Here is a 20,842-nt window from a genome sequence, read left to right as displayed (position 1 = left end):
TGATAAAGGTTTAAACCTGAATTTGGACAAGGTTTAAACCTGAATTTGGACAAGGTTTAAACTTGAATTTGGACAAGGTTTAAACTTGAATTTGGAGAAGGTTTAAATCTTCATTCCTAAGCTCTGCAGTGATAAAACTGAATTTGGACAAGGTTTAAACTTGAATTTGGAAAAGGTTTAAACTTGAATTTGGAGAAGGTTTAAACCTGAATTTGGACAAGGTTTAAACCTGAATTTGGAAAAGGTTTAATCCTAAATTTGGACAAAGTTTAAACTTGAATTTGGAGAAGGTTTAAACTTGAACTTGATAAAGGTTTAAACCTGAATTTGGAAATGGTTTAAACCTGAATTTGGACAAAGTTTAAACTTGAATTTGGGTAAGGTTTAAATCTTCATTCCTAAGCTCAGCAGTGATAAACTTCAATTTGGAAAAGGGGCTCAGGGTGTTCCTTTTGTTCCTGTAATTTCTAAGACAATAAAAATACTTTCAGCTTTGTGCCCTGTGGTTTTTCCTTAATTCTCATGCCAACTTGTTAATTATTAGTTTAGAAAATGAAGAAAAATCCTCAACACAGATTAACCAGGCCTTCTAACAGTTAAATCTTTGAAGATTCTGCTTCCAGCACTCCTCCACCAAGCAATTTACCCAGAACAAAAATCCCATTTTTCTACTGACGAAACCCAGGTGTTCTGATCCCACACACTTTGTTTGAAGCAAATTCGAATTTTGCTGCTGTGGCCTTAAATATTTCAATATTTCTCTTGCACTTGGGAAGTTCTGAGCTATAAACCAGATTTCGTGCTATTAATATTCACTTTAAAAGGCAGAAAAGTCTCACTTTATTCCGAGATTTCAGTCTCTGAAGGATGAGGCAGAGCCGGGATCTCTGATTTTATGCATGAACAGCCTTTCAGAGCTCAGCAGAAGATATTTATCAGAATTTCACAAAGTTCAGGCACTCAGGTGGATGTCTGCACACCAAGAACCTTCTGGAACTCCTGTGCCCTCCAGGTGTGGGTGAGGAGCCCACTGTGCTTTTCTACCTCCAGCCGTTTTTGGCAGAATTTTAATCCAAGGAATTTATTTATTTTTTTTTTCCACAGTGAAGGATGAGTGAGATAAGGGAAGAAATAGGATAGAAAGAGCTGGAAAATGGGATCAGTGAAAGAGTTTGGAACATTATCCACACAAAAAAAAAAAAAAAAAAAGTCCCAGCTATTAGTGAGAATTCCAGGTCTGAACCCAGATGAGTATTTTGTATTAATTTTGTTTAATTAACCCATTTATTTGTAAGGCTTTGGGTATTATGTATAAATAAAAGGGCTCTGTAATCACCTGTGAATTGTGGTGTGTATTTGGTAGTTATCCCACAATAAACACACACTTCCTAACTCTAAATTTTTAGTTAGAGAGTTTCTGGATATCGGTACCAGATCAATATCCACATTGGGAATGGGATGTACCAAAGTTATGAATATGGATTTATATTTTGGGTATTCAGTACTTGTACAGATAAAAGGACTCTGTAATCACTCTGTAATTTTGGGTATTCAATACCCAAATTGTGGTGTGAATTTGGGAGCTATCCCACAATAAACACACACTTTCTGATTCTAAACTCTTAGAGAGTTTTTGGATATTGGTACCAGATCAATATCCATATTGGGAATGGGATGTACCAAAGTCATGAATATGGTTTTATATTTTGGTTATTCAGTACTTGTAGAGATAAAAGGGCTCTGTGATCACCTGTAAAAATTGAGGTGTGTGTTTGGCAGCTATCCCACAATAAACATTCACTTTCTAACTCTAAACTGTTGGAGAGTTTTTGGATATCAGTACTAGATCAATATCCATATTGGGAATGGGATGTACCAAAGTCATGAATGTGCATTTGTATCTTGGGTATTCAATACTTGTACAGATAAAAGGGCTCTGTAATCACCTGTAAATTGTTGTGTGTATTTGGGAGTTATCCCACAATAAACAAACAATTTCTAAACTGTTAGAGAGTTTTTGGATATTGGTACCAGATCAATATCCATATTGGGAATGGGATGTACCAAAGTCATGAATATGGATTTATATTTTGGGTATTCAGTACTTGTAGAGATAAAAGGGCTCTGTGATCACCTGTAAAAATTGAGGTGTGTTTTTGAGAGCTATCCCACAATAAACAAACACTTTCTAACTCTAAACTGTTTGAGAGTTTTTGTCCCTCACAGTTGGATATCGGTACCAGATCAATATCCATATTGGCAATGGGATGTACCAAAGTTATGAACATGCATTTGTATTTTGGGTATTCAATACTTGTACAGATAAAAGGACTCTGTAATCACTCTGTAATTTTGGGTATTCAATACCCAAATTGTGGTGTGAATTTGGGAGCTATCCCACAATAAACACACACTTTCTGATTCTAAACTCTTGGAGAGTTTTTGGATATTGGTACCAGATCAATATCCATATTGGGAATGGGATGTACCAAAGTCATGAACATGTATTTGTATTTTGGGTATTCAATACTTGTACAGATAAAAGGACTCTGTAAATTGTGGTGTGTATTTGGCAGCTATCTCACAATAAACATTCACTTTCTACCTTTACACTGTTCAAGAGTTTTTGGATATTGGTACCAGATCAATATCCATATTGGGAATGGGATGTACCAAAGTTATGAATATGGATTTATATTTTGGGTATTCAATACTTGTACAGATAAAAGGGCTCTGTAATCACCTGTAAATTGTGGTGTGTGTTTGGGAGTTATCCTACAATAAACACACACTTTCTAACTCTAAACTGTCAGAGAGTTTTTGGATATTGGTACCAGATCAATATCCACATTGGGAATGGGATGTACCAAAGTTATAAACATGTATTTGTATTTTGGGTATTCAATACTTGTATAGATAAAGGACTCTGTAATCACCTGTAAATGGCAGTGTGTATTTGGGAGCTATCCCACAATAAACAAACAATTTCTAACTCCAAACTGTTGAGGAGTTTTTGTCCGTCACAGTTGGATATCAGTACTAGATCAATATCCGTATTTTTAATAAATCACTTGCAAAGGGTTACAAGGGGCAGCGTGGCCGAGTCCTCTCCTCTCCCCTCATTCATTTCACAAAGAAAAACATCAACACATCAACCCCGAGCCCTTTCACCAACATCTTATTTACACACCAACAGCAGAATGTTATTCTGCTTCCTCCAGCTGGAAACAGAACCCCTGGAAAGCCACGGAGATAAGGAAAATGGGAATTAATTGTTAAATTCCACAGGCAGGGCAGGATCTCAGATGGCCCGATGGCAAATATTTGCTGACCAGATAAGATCAACAGCATTTCAGTCCCGGGCTGTTTGTAAATCATTCCTATTTAATGCTATTGGGTGACTGGTCACCCTAAAGCACACAAATACTGGAAGGCAAATATTTTGAAATAAAACCACAAAGTACTGCGTAAAGACAGTGAGGCTCAGTCAAAAAAAAAAGAAAAAAAAAACCCAAAACAAACGAACAAAAACAAAAAAAACCCCAACCCCCCAAAAAATCCAAAAAAACCCCAACAAAAAACCAAACAAAACAACATTTAAAAAAACTCAAAAATCACCCCCAAAACTAAAAACAAAACAACCTCCCCCACAAAAAATTAAAATAAATTAATAAAAGAGGGCTGGTGGAATTCACAGTCACTTGGCACAGACTACCAGAAACAAATGGCAAAAAGTCTGCAGTCCCAACAAAGAGCACATCAACACCCTCAGGAGACAGGGAGGCAGCAGATAAGAAAGAAAAAAAAAATAAAAAATCACTTTTTTGGGAGCACTTTAGGCCTCATTTGAACCAACAGGTTCAAAAAGGAAAAAAGTTCCATTAATGCTGAGTTGCTACCAAGGCGTCATTTGTGTGTTTTGAAATTTTGGATTTGAAGAGGCACCACAGAGATATTCCTAAAGAATCCCATAGATATTCCATAAATATCTCTGGATCACTTTTCCATAATGGAAGAGGATCTAAAACCTTCATCTTGCAGTTTTTTTGGTATTTTACTTATCACAATCAGCAGTTTCTTAGGGAAATAAAAAATAAAATCACATCACTCAGGATTTTTCCTCTAGAAAATAACACAATATTTTCCACACACTTTGAAGGCAGAAAAGGGAGAATAACCATTAAAACGAACGGAACGACCAGGAAAAAACAGAACAAAACAAAACAAAAAAATCACTTTTTTGGGAGCACTTTAGGCCTCATTTGAACCTGCAGATTCAAAAAGGAAAAAGTTCCATTAATGCTGAGTTGTTACCAAGCCGTCATTTGTGTGTTTTGGAATTTCAGATTCAAAGAGACACCACAGAGATATTCCTAAAGAACCCCATAGATATTCCATAGGTATCCCTGGATCACTTTTCCATAATGGAAGAGGATCTAAAACCTTCATCTTGTAGGTTTTTTGGTATTTTATTTATCACAATCAGCAGTTTCTTAGGGGGAAAAAAAATTGACATCACTCAGGATTTTTCCTCTAGAAAATACCACAATATTTTCCACACATGTTGAAGTCAGAAAAAGGGGAATGACCATTAAAATGAATGGAATGACCAAAATAAATAAATAAAAGTCACACCACTCAGGTTTGTGCTCATGTGTTTTCCAATGCCACCAAAAGCAGGGAAGAGCAGCTGAATCCCTCACAGACCATGAGCCACTTGTCTTCCCAAAATCCTCAATTAACAGCTCCAGCTACAAGCAAAAATGGGGGGGAAAAACCCATTTTCCTCTTCCATGACGAAATGCCAGTGCAGCCGTCAGTTCTGCACACAAATGAGATTTTTTTACAGGAATTTCAGCAGAAATGAGCGAGCCCAGAGCGCGCCCACTTCCCAATTCTCAGAGAGGAGCAGCCCCAGTTGCACGGCTGGAAAGGGGAAGTTCAGCAAAAACCGAGAAGTGCAAAATTTGGAGCTGCTCATTCTGCAGCTTCTCGGAACAGAGTGACCAAAACCCTCCCAGGGCTGCTCAGAGCTCCCCAAACACCCCAGAAATCTCCTCAATTACATTCCCAAAGATCACTTTTCCATAACTGAAGAGGTCTGTAACATTAATCTTGCATTTATTTTGTTTTTTTACTTTTCGCCATCAGCAGTTTCTTAGGGAAAACAATAATCACATCACTCAGGATTTTTCCTCTAGAAACTACCACAATGTTTCCCAGACGTGTTGAAGTCAGAAAAAGGGGAATGACCATTAATTTGTTCCCAGAAATCCTCAGAGTGAATTTCAGTTTAATTAAGGAAGGGCTACTTGAAATTAAAGCCTTTTTTACCTTTATAAGCCAATTTAAAATATCCAAGCCACCAATTTGTAAATAATTTTAGCTCAAGTTCCAACAAATCAATTCACTGTTAACTAATTGATACCACTAGAGGGATTAAGAAAAAGTTTTTTTAAGGAAGAAAAAGGAGAATTTTTACCTCAGAATGTGAAGGGAAGCAGCCTCAGAGCCCAGTGCTGAGCAGTGCTGGAGCCTCCCCTCATTTGTTCCACGCTTTGAGATAAGTTATCAGGATTTCATCTGAAAAACCTCCACATTTGCGTAGTTGGCAGCTCCAGAAAACCTCCAGCTCCTCAGCACAGACACTTTGCTGAGCTGGGATGGAATTCTCCTCACAATACACTTCATTTTTAATGGGTTAGAGGCACTTTAGGACTCAGACAAGCCTTTCCTTTTGGGTGAATCCACAGTCAGAGTTCCCAGCAGAAACCCAGCCTGAGGAAATTCATCCACACAAGTGTCAAGAGCTGCTGCACAACAAAATCCCCAAGTTTTGCATCTTTTGCAGCACCAACATTTCATCCTTAACCAGCCCTGCTCTTAGGCCAAAGGGAGAGCTATCCTTAAATCGAAGCCTGAATGATCAACTCAGCAATTCTTGCCCCAAAAATCACGTGCAGGTCCTGAAATTACAGGTAAGGCTGGCTTGGAGAGGTAAATAATAAATTGAAGCTGATCCACTGCCTTATGGCCACATCAATAATGCATGCAGGCTGCATGCACAGCAAAATGCCACCAGATTGAAGAGAGAAACATCAGCATGTCCTGATAAATAATAAAAATAAAAATATTGTGTAGCTGTGTGCAGGGTTTGTGGTTTATAAAGGTAAATAACTTCATTACCTGGCTGGGAAATGATGGGAGGGGAGGAGCTGTCTGCATCCCTCATAAAAAAAATATCATATTTATCATTTGTAGAGCAACCTTGAGGTTTGGGCCATCATTCTTTGAGCAAGGACAGGTTCCAGGGACAGTCCTGCCCCCAGGAATTGCCTTCCTGCTCTCTCACCCTGAACACAGAGTGCCAGGGGCAGGAAAGGCTCCCCCAGCCCTCCCTGGGGTTTCATGGAAGGAAAAGAACATTCTCCCTCCTGCTCTGTCAGCTTTTAGAGACCCAGCAGGGAAACTAAATTAATTATCCAGGCTGTTAAAAACTAATCAGCACGTCAGAGTCTCTAGGTGAGAAAAACAGATTTGGCCTGTCACTGTCACATTTTCTAAAAAATCCCTTTGCCAGGACTGAAAAGCCTGAAAAAGAAAAGAAATGTAAACAGAAAAGAAATGTAAACAATAATTATGTGAGTGTTTGGAATGTGGTCTGGAGGTTGCTCACCAACAGCTGCATCTTTGGTTGGTTCCATGTGAATTGGTTTTAATTAATGACCAATCCTAGTCCAGCTGTTTTGGGACTCTGGTCAGTCATGAGATTTTATTATCATTCTGGATGTCTCCTTTCTCTTTCTTTAGTAAAACAAAGCTCACAAATAATTATCCAGGCTGTAAAAACTAACCAGCATGAGGGAGTTTCTGGGTGAGAAAAGCAGACCTGGAGTGTCACTAACATATTTTCTGAAAAATCCCTTCACCAGGATTTTTCTCCTGAGAAGCTGAGAAGCTTCAGAAAAGAAATGTAAAACAATAATTATCTGAGTGTTTGGAATGTGGTTTGGAGGTTCCTCACCAACAGATGCGTCTTTGGTTGGTTCCATGTGAATTGTTTTTAATTAATGACCAATCCCAGTCCAGCTGTGTCAGACTCTGGTCAGTCAAGAGATTTTATTATCATTCTCAATGTCTCCTTTCTCTTTCTTCAGTAAAACAAAGCTCACAAATAATTATCCAGGCTGTAAAAACTAACCAGCATGAGGGAGTTTCTGGGTGAGAAAAGCAGACCTGGAGTGTCACTGACATATTTTCTGAAAAATCCCTTCACCAGGATTGAAAAGCCTCAAAAAAGAAATGTAAACAATAATTATCTGACTGTTTGGAATGTGGTCTGGAGGTTGCTCACCAACAGCTGCATCTTTGGTTGGTTCCATATAAATTGTTTTTAATTAATGACCAATCCCAGTCCAGCTGTGTTGGACTCTGGTCAGTCACGAGATTTTATTATCATTCTGGATGTCTCCTTTCTCTTTCTTTAGTAGAACAAAGCTCACAGTTACCCAGGCTGTTAAAAACTAACCAGCACATGTCTCTTTCTGTTTCTTTATTAAAGCAGAGCTCACAGTTACCCAGGCTGTTAAAATCTAACCAGCACGTGGGAGTTTCCGGGTGAGAAAAGCAGACCTGGAGCATTGCAGAGCTGCGAGGGTTTGTTTATTCGCTGTGTGCCAATGGTCACAGAGCTCTTGCTCGGGGCCATGGGGGCAGAGCCAGGAGCAGCTCGGCTGCAGCAGAGCCTGATCCCTGCCAGATTTGCTGGGAAAACTCTGCCACCAACCAGGCACCTGCCCAGGGGACAGAAATAAAAGTTACCAGGCTGCAAAAATGAAATTCCAGCAGCGTTGAATTTGCTGGGTCCCCAGGACGAGGGGGGAAATGAGTGAATCTGATTCCATGTTCTTAGAAGGATATTATTATATTATATTATATTATATTATATTATGTTATGTTATGTTATGTTATGTTATGTTATGTTATGTTATATTATATCGTATCACATCGTATCACATTGTATTGTATTACATTGTATTACATTACATTGTATTACATTACACTGTATTACATTACATTACATTACATTATATTACATTATATATTATATTATATTATATTATATTATATTATATTATATTATATTGTATTACGTTGTATTACGTTGTATTACATTATATTATATTACATTGTATTACATTATATTGTATTATATTATATTACATTGTATTGTATTATGCTATACTAAAACTATACTAAAGAATAGAGAAAGGATACAGACAGAAGGTTTAACAAGATTGATAATAAAAACTCGTGACTGCTTCCAGAGTCCCAACACAGCTTGGCTGTGATTGGTCATTAAATCAAAACAATTCACATGAAACCAATCAAACAAGCAGCTGTTGGATAAACAATGTCCAAACACATTCCAAAGCAGCAAAACACAGGAGAAGCAATCAGATAATTGTTGTTTTCATTTTTCTCTGAGGCTTCTCAGCTTCCCAGGAGAACAATCCTGGCAAAGGGATTTTTCAGAAAATCTGACGGTGTCACAGCAGCTTGATGGCAACTCAGCCAGAGAACTGGAGTGACTGGGAGCAAACTGTGTTTATTTCTGTTTGTTTCTCCAGTGGGGGGCACAGCCTGATGGCTGCTGCCTTCACCAGGTGAGATTTGGGGATTTGCACACTCATGGGGTGCCTGCACTCCCAGCACACACTGGGGACACCTGGGACATTGGGCAGGCCAAGTTCTGTCACTGAACAGCAGGTGAATGATGAAATGAAAGCTTGGTGAGTGATCTGCTGCACAAACCCCTCAGCTGGTGCAATAGGACAGGAAATAAAACAGTGCAGACACTGGAACTCTAAGGTAAGAAGAAGGGACAGTTTATTTCTTGACTCTAACATTTATGGACTTTCAAAAGTGACAGTGGATTGGAGGATGAAAATGCTACTTCCCCAATGACACTGCACAAACTAACAGTCTATTAATTTTTTCTTCTTCCAGAACAGTGTCAAACAATGATTATTTACATAAAAGTGCGTGAGAAACTTCATTACCAGACTGTAAATATCAGAAGGCTTGGAAGAACTCAGAAGAACAGGGTGACACAGCACAGCTGTCCCTGCTGCCCTCAAACATCCCAGAGCACAGAGGTGACACTGGGAGCACCTGTCACCAGCAGCAGTGGCACAACAGGACAGAGCAGGTGCTCTGTGTGACCACGCTAAAGCAGCAAACAGGCAATTTCTGTTTCATAGCAAAACAGCTTCTTGTCTTGCAAAAGTTACATTTCACTTGGGGCACAGCAAAGTTTACTCAAGGTCTGTGTCAAATGAAGCCACAAACCCCTCAGGGTTTATCACCCCTTTCCATGGCCAGCTCCCCACAGGTTCTGCTTGTGAAAAATGGGTGTTTTATGATTGGCTTTTTGCAAATATTCAAATGAATGTTATATGTGTTATGTTAGAAAGTGATGCTGTATTAATTTTCTTAAGTACTGTGTTAAGTATAGTTTTAGGTTATAACATAATGTTAAAATAGAAACTGTTACATAAGATCCTTTTTTTAAAAGAGAGGAATGAGGTACTTGAAGTGAGATAGCAGCCACAGGACACCTCAATCTTTCAGAAAAAGAGAATTTATTGCTCCATTATCAGAAGAAGTGAACTTCTTCCTGCCTTGCTCAGCCCTGAAGACGCTGTCAGGATTCAGAGGAAGAAGCTGACACTGCCCAGCCAGAATCCTGTGTTTGAATGGAATTTATGCATCATGGGTGAGGTGTATGAACATACAACAGGCTGCTGCTTTTAAGGGTAAATCCTCTGTTAAGGTGGGTCCTTTTCTGGGCTTATTTTGCCCAGAAGGAGGTACCCGGACTGTCCATAACTCTTTGTTTTTATTGTCTTGTATTGTCCTAAATCCTAATTGCCCAACTTTTTTATTACTATTTTTATAACCATTTTATTACTGTTAAACTTTTAAAATCCCAAAACCAAGTGATTGGCCTTTTCCCCACGCTCCCCTTTGCTGTTTGCTCTGCTGTGGTGGGAGAGCCCAGGGCTGATCCCTGCACTCTGCCAGCTCAAGGCTCAGCACTGTGACCAAACCCGGCTTTTCCACCTGGGCCAGGGAGGGAAAATTCCATTTGCAAACACCCTGTTTGCCATGGCAGGATGACAGATCTGGAGCCTGCTGCAGGTGAAGAAAGGAGATGCCAGGCTGGTTTTGTTGTGCTAATGCCACCTAAGCCATCCCCCACTCCGCCTTCCTTCCAGTCACTGCTTGGGAAACATCGCCCAAAAATCCCTTGGGGATGAATAAGCAGGAAATTGTCAGCATGGCAACATTTGTAAACGAGAAATGTACAAGGAAACTTAGCTCCTTTTTCCACCTTCACACCAAAATAAACAGCTTGGCCTGCCTGAAACTCATTCACAATGAAAAAAATTCAAATTAAGTCCTTCAGTTGGAGGATTGGATCCTTCATCCTCTGAACTTGTGACCATAACTTCAATATTCTGACACTTCAGCACGTGCCTCGTGCATTGTCCTTCCCATTTTGTGTGCTGTGCCTGAATCCCTGCTTGCACCACCGAAATATTTCCTAAATCAGAAGTATTTCCCAAATCAGAAATATTTCCCAAATCAGAAATATTTCCTAAACCAAGAGATGGTTTTTAATGTTAGCTTGCTGAGAGGGATTATCAGCTCCTCAATGGCACGCATTCATTGATGAAGGTTCTTTAAAAATTAATAAGCTGACAGACTGACCTTGCTAAAGGGACCTGATGAAAGAAGAAATTATCAGATAATCAGAGTGGATATTCAAAGCTCTGCCCTGAGAACACTCAACACCACAGCAGGCAGTGAGTCAGTGTGGTTTGGTGGGTGCAGAAATGTCAAAGTTTTCTCTTTTTCTGGAAGTGCAGCACATCCTCTAAAAAAAACCCCACAGATCAGCTGCACAGGGGCTGCAAACAGTGGGAGAAAACTTGGCCCACACCAAGCCAGATTTATAAACTTATATCCATTTATTGGAGAAATCTTTAAAGTGTCTTGTGGGTTTGGGGCCTTCAGGAAAGGCAGATTGTTAAAGGAAGAGTTATGTAGTTAGAGGAAGAGTTAATTCCAGTGCATGTAGATGTTAAAGAAGAGTTAATTCCAGTGCATGCAGATTGTAAAAGGAATAGTTAATTCCACTGGATGTGGACTGTAAAGGGGGAGTTAATTCCACTGCACGTAGATGTTAAACAAGAGTTAATTCTCCTGTATGTAGATTATAAAGGAAGAGTTAATTCCAGTGGATGTAGATTGTAAAGAAGAGTTAATTCCAGTGCATGCAGATTGTTAAAGAAGAATTAATTCCAGTGGATGTAGAGTTAAAGAAGAGTTAATTCCAGTGCATGTAGATTGTAAAGGAAGAGTTAATTCCCCTGCATGTAGATTGTTAAAGAAGAGTTAATTCCAGTGCATGTAGATTGTTATAGAAGAGTTCATTCCAGTGCTTATAGATTGTAAAGAGTTAATTCCAGTGCATGTAGATGTTAAAGAAGAGTTAATTCCAGTGCATGTAGATTGCAAAGAGTTAATTCCAGTGGATGTGGATTGTAAAGGTAGAGTTAATTCCAGTGCATGTAGATTGTTATACAAGAGTTAATTCCAGTGCATGTAGATTGTAAAGAGTTAATTCCAGTGCAGGTAGATTGTTAAAGAAGAGTTAATTCCCCTGTATGTAGATTGTAAAGGAAGAGTAATTCCAGTGCATGCAGATTGTTAAAGAAGAGTTAATTCCAGTGCAGGTAGATGTTAAAGAAGAGTTAATTCCCCAGCATGTGGGGTGCCCTGCCGAGGGTTGCATGAGGCGCAGCTTTATCTCCTGTGGCCACACAATTACAATGCCTGGGCTCTCATTCCCCACAATTACAATGCCTGGGCACTCATTCCCGGTGCTGACAGGCTCCTGGAGGCCTTTGGGAGTGACTTGTGTCCTTTCCAGCCCAAGGACTGGGTGACTTTCAGGTCAGGAGAGCTGCCAGGGGCTGAGCCCAGCCACCCTGACACACAGACCCGCTGGGCTGCTGGTGTGTCCCTCCTGTCCCCCTTTGTACTGAGCTGAGAGTGGCAAGGGAAGGGCAGCCTCAGTGGTAGGAATGAGCATCCCCAAAAACACTGGCAGGGTTTGGCAGCATCACTGCCACACCTGTGAAAATCAGAAATATTTCCTAAACCAAGAGGTGGTTCTCAATGTCAACTTGCTGAGAGGGTGTCACAGTTTGGCGTGAAAATATATGTTCCCTGGTGTGAGGTGTGACCAGGAATAGAGCAAAGCAATCCCCAAAAAACTCACTTCCTTTTCAAACCGGGACACTGGGATTATCAGCTCCTCAATGGCACGCACTCATTGATGAAAGTCCTTTAAAAATTAATAAACTATAGCAGAGAGGTCACTCCTCTCTCTCAGGTCAGGACACCTCAGTGGGGTTAAATCTTCTCACCCACTGGCTCTGTGTCCATGGACAAGGAGAGAGCCTTGCCCTGCCATTCCCAAACAGCTCCCTGGCCTTTTTTCCTCCTACACCTGTGAAAATGAGAAATATTTCCTAAACCAAGAGATACTTTTCAACGTTAACTTGCTGAGATACTCAATGGCACGCACTCATTGATGAAAGTCCTTTAAAAATTAATAAGCTACAGCAGAGAGGTCACTCCTCTCTCTCAGATCTCCTCAGGACACCTCAGTGGGTTTAAATCTTCTCACCCACTGGCTCAGTGTCACCTGGAGGACCATGAACGAGGACAGAGCCTTGTCCTGCCATTCCCAAACAGCTCCCAGGCCTTTTCCTCTGGCACCAGCACATCCAACCAACGCCATGCCACACTGCAGCCAACAGGCGAGGACAAAGCGCGGGCGGAGCCGCGTCCAGGGCACCACCAGACCCTTCCAGGCTATTTTGGGCAGCATCCCCTCGGCATGAGGGAGGTGAGCGGGCACAGGACCTACCTGCTCTCACTGCACTCCTTCCTCTCTCGGACGCGCAGCCACTTGCGAAGGAGGAAGCGCTTGCGGCGCGGGGAGGCGCTGGGAGTGGAGCAGTTGGACCAGGGGGTGTCCTCGTCGCTGGACGGGGTGATCTCGATGGAGGGGAGCTGCAGGTATTCCTTGCTGGAGGAAGGCGACTCCGGGTACCCGCCGGCCTCCAGGCTCTGCTCCTGCACGTTCTTCATCCTCCTCATCTTGAAGCGCCTCCTGCGCAGGGTCGGGGTGGACGAGCTGGACCAGGCGCAGCCGCCCTCCAGCACCTGCTGCTGCTCGGGGACCCGCAGCGCCGGGAGCTGCAGCGTCTCTGTCATGTTGGCAGCTGGCATCGGGCGCCCTTTCCTCCTTCTGCTCCCACCCCCAGGCGCTCGGAGCTGTGATCCGCACCGCAAAGCCACAAACTCGCCTTCCTCCTTCCTCCTCCTCCTCCTCCTCCTGCCCTCCCTCTCAAGCAGGAAACCTCATGTTCTTCACGTGCTCTCGCTGCGCACCCAGCGCGCTGGCCGGGGCACACTCATGCCGCAAGTTTCGAGTTTCTTTTCTCCTTCTCCGCTCTACACAAAGTCCCTCCCTTGCCCTGCCCGCTCTCTCTCTCTCTCCGAGCGGGTCCAGCCCCGCCACAAGGCTTGGCCGGCTTTCAGCGCCCTCCCCGGCCCCCTTCTGCCTTGGAGGAAAAATCTCGGGCAAAACTCGGCTGCGGTTTCTTCTCGAGAGACGAGGCAAGCATGGAGAGGAGCGGCGTGGAGCTGTGGGGAGGGCAGAGAGAGAGAAACAGAGGGAGGGGAGGAACAAGGCTCGATAAAAATCCGGGCGAAAGGAGCGGCAGGAGCGGCTTGCGCTGTTCGAGCAGCGGCTGAGGCAGCGCGGGCAGCGGAGCCCGCTCCGAATCCCGACACACACGCGGGGTTTGTGTCACCGAGGGCCGCAAACCCGCGGGGAAAGGGGGAAGGAGAGGGAAGAGCCTCCCGGAGGAGCCAACCGGGCTGGGTTGTCCCTTTTTGTCCCTTTTGTCCCTTTTTGTCCCTTTTTGTCCCACCTTCCTGCTCAGCCAGCCCACCCCGAGAGGGGGGCAGAGAGCGAGCTTGGACTTTCAGCCTCCTTTCACAATAATTTCTATTTTTTTTTATTTTTTTCTCTTTGTTTTTGTTTGTTTTAGGGGTTTTTTTGGTAATTTATTTGGGGTTTTTTGTTGTTTTTTGGGGGGTTTTTTTTGTTTTTGGTGGGGGTTTTTTGGGTTTTTGGGTCTTTTTTTTGGTTTTTTTTGGTTTGGTTTTGGTTTGGTTTCTTTTTTGAGTTCGTTTCTTTGGGTTTTTGATTTTTTTTTGATTCTTTTGTTTGTTTGGGGTTTTGGTTTTTTTTGTTTGGGTTTTTGGGGGTTTTTTAATATTTTTTGTTTGTTTGGGTTTTTGATTTTTTTGGGGGGGTTTTGATTGTGTTGATTTTTTTCTTTGTTTGGGTTTTTGATTTTTTTAATTTTTTCTTTGTTTGGGCTTTTCATTTTTTCGAGGGTTTTGATATTTTTGATTTTTATGTTTGTTTCTTTGTTTTTTTTTTTTTTTGGGGGGGGGGTTTGTTTTTTTTTTTTTTTTTTTTTTTGGTCCCCATTGACTGCTCGCAGAGAAGCTGAAGAAGGAGGAGGAGGGGGATTGAGGAACAGCCAAAAAGCAGCAGCACAGCAGCAGCAGGTGGCAGCAAAACTGGTCAGGATTTTAGCTCAGTTTCACACGAGTGGAAACTGATTTAAAAGAGTTTTTGGGGTGATGCTGCTTCCAAAATGCCCTTTGGGGATGGAAGGGGCGAGGTGCAGGACAGCACACAGGTCACACACTGCCGAGCAGCAGCCAAAGGACACGGCTTGCAAAATTCCGGTGACGAAACCAAATCAGGGAAAATGTTGTGACATGATTCTCCATCAGTATCCTCTGAATTTCCCTGTCTGAGGCCCTATTTTCATGTTAAAAAATATAAAATATAAAATTAAAATCCTCTAAGGCGGTGACAAAAACTCAGCTGCGTGAATTTCGAGCGTGTTCTCTCTCAAAAAAAAAACCCCACAAAAACATCTCTAAATCAACCTGACACAGCTTCAGCTTTCATTGTTCAACAGCCTGAACCTTTAAAAATATTAGCTTCAGGTTAGAAAATATTTGTCAACCCAAATCCAAATAGTTGTTCTTGCCTCGGTTTTGTTTGAAAATAAACTTCACAGGAACTCTGAAAGTGCCATCTAGGACAGAGCCAATGTGTCAGGAAAGGAAAATTTAGAGCAGCAGGAACAAGGGGAAGGAAACATTTCAATCAAATGACAGAACAGTTTAAATGCTCAAGCGCTATATTTAATTTCTGCTCTGTCCTTTTTGCTCCGCTCGTTCTGTAAGTTAATAGCTTGACAGCTCTTCAGATGGATTTCTGGAGAATCTGTCACCTTGGTATCCATGCGCCAGGTGCACACACACAAACAGAATGCCTTCACAAGCACCCACTCAAAAAGGGAAACTCAGATCAATGTGGTTTCTTGTTTTCTTGTGAAGTCCAAGAAACAAAAATCAAAAGTTCAGACAAAATGCCAGCATTTCAAATATTGCCATTTTGTCTGGATGGGCAGCTTTGCGTCTTCTCTGATCCCTTTTCTCCCACACCTTGCCACGATTTCTACCTTGTCACCAGAGTCTGAAGCATTCCTGGCTACTCATAATGCCAAAAATTACGTTTCAGCTTCATCCCATGGCTCCGGCAACCAAACCCCCGCAGCATCCCTGCTGAGTTTCAACAGGAGAATGTGAACATTGCCAGAGGGTGAAGGGGAGGGCAGGAACAGCCCTTTGGAGGTTGCCGTGAGGGTTTGATCCGGGCATTAATGAGTCTGATCTCCCGTGGAATCTCTCATCAACTGCACAAGAGCCTCGTTTAATCGCAGCAACAAGAACAAACGGGGGTCAGAGCTCGAGCTCTGGAGTGATCCTTCACACAGTGGGCATTGCAAACCCTCAGAGTGCTCACAGCAATTGTCTAATTAATCCACAGGAGACTCATCCTGGCCCACAGCAGCTTTGGGAACCCGAGGAAAAGCTGCTGCTGTCACCAGGCTGATTTTTCACCCTGATCCCCACCGAACTCCAGCGCAGCTCACTCTGATTAGATTCCTTTTCTCATCATCTTTGCACATGAAATAATTCTGTCCCCAGGGAGTTCTTCTCACCGGCGCTGCCCCTTTAACTCCGAGCCCTGCAGGGATTAATGCCCAGCCCTCCTTTGCATTCCCAGCACATTTTTATCCCAGAGGAGATGCCGGGCACCTGCCTGATGCCATGGGAAAAGGGAGAAGCTTTGCCACGGAGCCAGCTCCAACACCTGACCCAGAGTGAGAGATTCCAGCCTATTTCTGTCCCAGCACCCTCTCCCAGGCCTCGCTTCGTGGCTATTCCTGCAGTTTAATGTTGGGTTTATTCCAGAAATAATGGAGCGTTTGGAATAAATGCTTGTCGATGCTCCAGGTGGATCAACAGATATTTCTCCTCCTCAGATATTCTGGCTGCTGCAGGGCCCTCAGAAAAGGGCTTGAAAATGAAGCAATTAGGAAAGAAAGATGCTGTAAAAATATTAAAATCCCTTCCCTGAAGGAGGAACACGAGCCCAGGTTCTTTGCAGGCCTTTCCATGAGGGATTTCCCTTGGGTTTAAGGGATGGCAGAATGGGAGATGAATACAGAGGAGCAGCTGGCACTGAGAGTACACAGTGATAAACCAATTTTATTAATTAAAAACAGATATTTTCAAGCACAGGAAATATCTTACAGCTTCTTCAGAAGTTGAACTGAGTCACTCAGACCACATCTGGCTGCAGAGGCTCTGCCAGGCCAGGCAGGGACAGTGGAGCACTCCCAGCCTGGGAAGAACTCAAGCAGAATTCCCCTTTTTCCCATAGTTTAACATCATTTTTAAATTATTTCCCTCCCTGTCACACAGCTGAGAGTGGCAGGTTCTGCATGAGGGACCTGCAGCTCAGACATGACCCTGCTCAGTCAAAATTCTGATTTTCCAAAGTTCAAAAACATACAGAAAAGTTTTTTTGTTTGTTATTTTGTTGGGTTTGGGTATTTGTTTGGGGTTTGTTGGTTTGGTTTTTTGTGGAGTTTTTTCTGTGTTTGTTTGTTTGTTTGTTTGGGTTTTTGTGGACCTTTCTGGTTTTGTTTATTTGTTTGTTTGTTTGGGGTTTTGTGGGGTTTTTCCGGTTTTTGTTTGTTTGGGTTTTTTGGTGGTGGTGGTTGGGGGATGTTTTTGTGAAAATTCTGGAGTAATTTTGTGATTTTTGAATGAAAACCTGAGACATTTACCCACATTTACTTTCACATTCTAACCTCCTTCTGCAAGAACATGTGCTATATTTGGAGCTGGAACTCAGACAGAGACTTCAGCCCCATTTTGCTCTTTGCACATTAAATTAGATGAGTTCTGTTACAATTTGAGAGCCTGCTGCAAGCGACTTGTGTTGAGTAAATTCTGATTTCAGTTCCCTCCATCTCTGCCCCTCAGAGGGTGCCCCCCCCGCCACAGTTGCTGTCCTGTCCCAGACATCTTTTATGGAAAATCCTTTCCTTGGGATTTTTCCTCCTGAGAAGCTGGGAGGCCTCAGGAACAAAATGTAAACAATGGTTATCTGCTGCTGTGGAATGCAACAGGTGCATCTGGGATTGGTCTCATGTGGTTGTTTCTAATTAATGGCCAATCACAGTCAGCTGGCTCAGACTGCCTCAGTCAGCCACAAGCCTTTGTTATCATTCTTTCTTTTTCTATTCTTAGCCAGCCTTCTGATGAAATCCTTTCTTCTATTCTTTTAGTATACTTTTAATGTAATATATATCATAAAATAATAAATCAAGCCTTCTGAAACATGGAGTCAGATCCTCGTCTCTTCCCTCAATGTGACACCCCTGTGATGAGCACTGTCACACTGCCCCCTGAGCAGGCACAGCCCTTTGTTTTGGGCTGGTGACACCTGAGCCCTGCTCTGTTCCCAGGCAGATGGCACAAAATTCCCAGGCAGGAAATACCAACAACAAGAGAGGTTCGCACATTCGTCTTCCCCATTCCTCAGTTCCAACTGAGGCTCATGCTTGCCTCAGTTTTCCCCTCCTCGCTGCAATATTTCAATTAAAACTCCAGTCAGTGGGAAAATCAGCTTTGGATAAATTCTGTCAATGCTTTCTCATATAGAACTTGAATTTATCTGGCTTTTGGCCTCTGAATTAAAAGCAGGTGTGCACATCCTTGTGGTGCCAGTGCCCACAAGTGACAAGTGCATCATAGGAGGGCACCTATCCCAAAAAATTGGGAGCAGCAGCTCTCAGCTCCTGCTGGGATCACAGCCCTGCCACCCCAAACCCTTGTGGGTCAATCTGTGCCCAATCTCTGCTCTGAGAGCCACAACTTGATGAACATTTATTCCACCACATATTGGTCCCTGCCCGTTTTAACAATACTTGAAGAGACAGAATAAAGGCCTTTCTCAGGGGTTAATTTCTAGAGATATTCTGTATTTATAAGGCAATAATTAGAGATTGATATCTCTTTGTGCCTTCCCTTTCACAAGAAACAATTCCCGTGTCAGCCACAGCCACTGAAGGCTCCCAGCCGTGAATTTTTGCTATCAGAGCAGCACCTTGAGCAGGGGCCTCAGCTCTGCCCTCACACACAGCAGCAGCCCCCAGATGCTCCAGACACCCCCAAATCCCAGGAGCTGTCAGATGTGATTCCAGCAGCTCGGCGCACGCAGCATTTCTCCAGCATTAGGGCAGAACTCTCACAGCTCATTTCTGTTCTCTCTCCGAATTCAAGGGGACAGGGGAGCCAAAGATAGCAAACCACCCAAATTAAATCAATGCTGCGGCTTGGCAGTGATAATCCATCAGCAGGGCACAGGTTTCAGAACCTGTTTGACAGTCTGAGGTCTCTTTATGGTTTAGGAGTGCAGGGAATGATTTGGCACTGCCTGTTCACTCTGATCTAGGGATTCTGAGCAGGGAAAGCTCATTTCTCCTCCTAAATTTAATGAGGGGATCAGGGATTAATTAAACTCAGTCCATCACAGGTTTAATTAAGCTCAGTCCATCACAGGACAGAGGGTGATCCCTGAGAGTGGATTTCCATTGGAGCCTGGGATTTGCTCTGAGGTGTGTGAAGGAATTTCGTGGAATTCCTCTCCCTGGCCTGATGATCACAGCACACCATTGAGCACAAAAGGACAAGCCTGGGGATGAAAAAGGGCTCTGAACATTGAATTTCCCCTCTGCAGGTAAAATCCCTGCTCCTCCAGCCCAGCCCAGAATGAATTTCCATTGGAGCCTGGGATTTGGTTCTGAGGTGTGTGAAGGAATTCCATGGAATTCCTCTCCTGCACAGCACTGACCTGACGATCACAGCACAGGAGGACAAGCCTGGGTATACAAAAGGGTTCTGAACACTGAATTTCCCCTCTGCAGACAAAATCCCTGCTCCTCCAGCCCAGCCTAGCCCAGACAGGAATAGCCAGCTCAGGGTTTTTGCTTCCATTCAACACCTGGACCAAACAAAAACTTCCCAAATTAAAGAAGAAGGAAGGTTTTGTTACAGAACACCCTCCAGGCCAGCGATTGAGGCTCTCACAAGATCAGTAATTTCTCATTCAGGGGAGATTCAGGGAATTATTTGTACAAAGAGCCTGGAAAGGCTCGCCCTGATCAGCACAGCTGAGAGTGGAATTTCAATCCCTGCATCCCATAAAGAGCATGGGATAATCTGCTCCCCTTCCCAGCCTTGTTTCAGCTCAGAACAAAACCCTTTGGGATTGTCCCTTTGGGATGGCCTGGCTCCAATTCCCATCCTTGTCTGGCCAGGGCTGGGACTTGTTCCTGCTGTGCCTGCCCTGCTGCTGCCCTGGCTGGTGCAGGAAATGCAGATCCTGGAAATGCAGATCCTGGAAACCCCAGGTCTAGGAAATTCAGATCCTGGAAACTCAGATCCTGGAAATGCAGATCCAGGAAATGCAGATCCAGGAAATGGAGATCCAGGAAATGCAGATCCAGGAAACATAGATCTAGGAAATTCAGATCCAGGAAACGGAGATCCTGGAAACCCCAGGTCTAGGAAATTCAGATCCTGGAAACTCAGGTCCTGGAAATGCAGATCCAGAAAATTCAGATCCAGGAAATTCAGATCCAAGGAACCCAGATCCTGGAAATGCAGATCCAGAAAATTCAGATCCAGGAAACATAGATCTAGGAAATTCAGATTCCAGAAACCCAGATCTAGGAAATTCAGATCCAGGAAATGGAGATCCTGGAAACCCCAGATCTAGGGAATTCAAATCCAGGAAATGCAGATCCAGGAAATTCAAATCTAGGAAATGCAGATCCAGGAAACTCAGATCCAGAAAATTCAGATCCAGGAAATTCAGATCCAAGGAACCCAGATCCTGGAAATGCAGATCCAGAAAATTCAGATCCCAGAAACCCAGATCTACGAAATTCAGATCCAGGAAATGGAGATCCTGGAAACCCCAGATCTAGGAAATTCAGATCCTGGAAATGCAGATCCAGGAAATCCAGATCCACGAAACCCAAATCTAGGAAATTCAGATCCAGGGAAATTCAGATCCTGGAAACCCAGGGCTCTACAGCTGAGCCTGAAGAGAACAAATCACTTCTCCCTCTGGGTCATGGTTTTCTACCAACAGCAAGGTTGAAATGGAGTGTTCTGGACTATTTCTGCTTTCTGTCTCATGTTTAAGACAAAAACAATCCTGAAAAGAGTGGCTTCATCTTCC

General features: G+C 43.0%; 1 protein-coding gene across 1 annotated transcript in view; it reads right to left on the bottom strand.

Annotated features, from left to right (window-relative positions):
- Nucleotides 1–13,418, bottom strand: part of GRAMD1B (GRAM domain containing 1B) — a 132,448-nt gene extending 119,030 nt beyond the window's left edge. Inside the window, exon 1 of the mRNA XM_054293013.1 lies at nt 13,007–13,418. Within this exon, the coding sequence (XP_054148988.1) occupies nt 13,007–13,371 (365 nt within the window). The 5' untranslated portion in view covers nt 13,372–13,418. The remainder of the gene's footprint in view (nt 1–13,006) is intronic.
- Nucleotides 13,419–20,842: the final 7,424 nt, after the last annotated feature.

Source organism: Melozone crissalis, unplaced genomic scaffold (assembly GCF_028551555.1).
Source record: "Melozone crissalis strain CALT ecotype California unplaced genomic scaffold, PUWL_Pcris_2 ptg000120l_1, whole genome shotgun sequence".
In the NCBI taxonomy this organism is placed as follows: Eukaryota; Metazoa; Chordata; class Aves; order Passeriformes; family Passerellidae; genus Melozone; species Melozone crissalis.
Note: the sequence above shows the minus strand (reverse complement) of the source record. Positions and strands in the feature narration are given on the sequence as shown.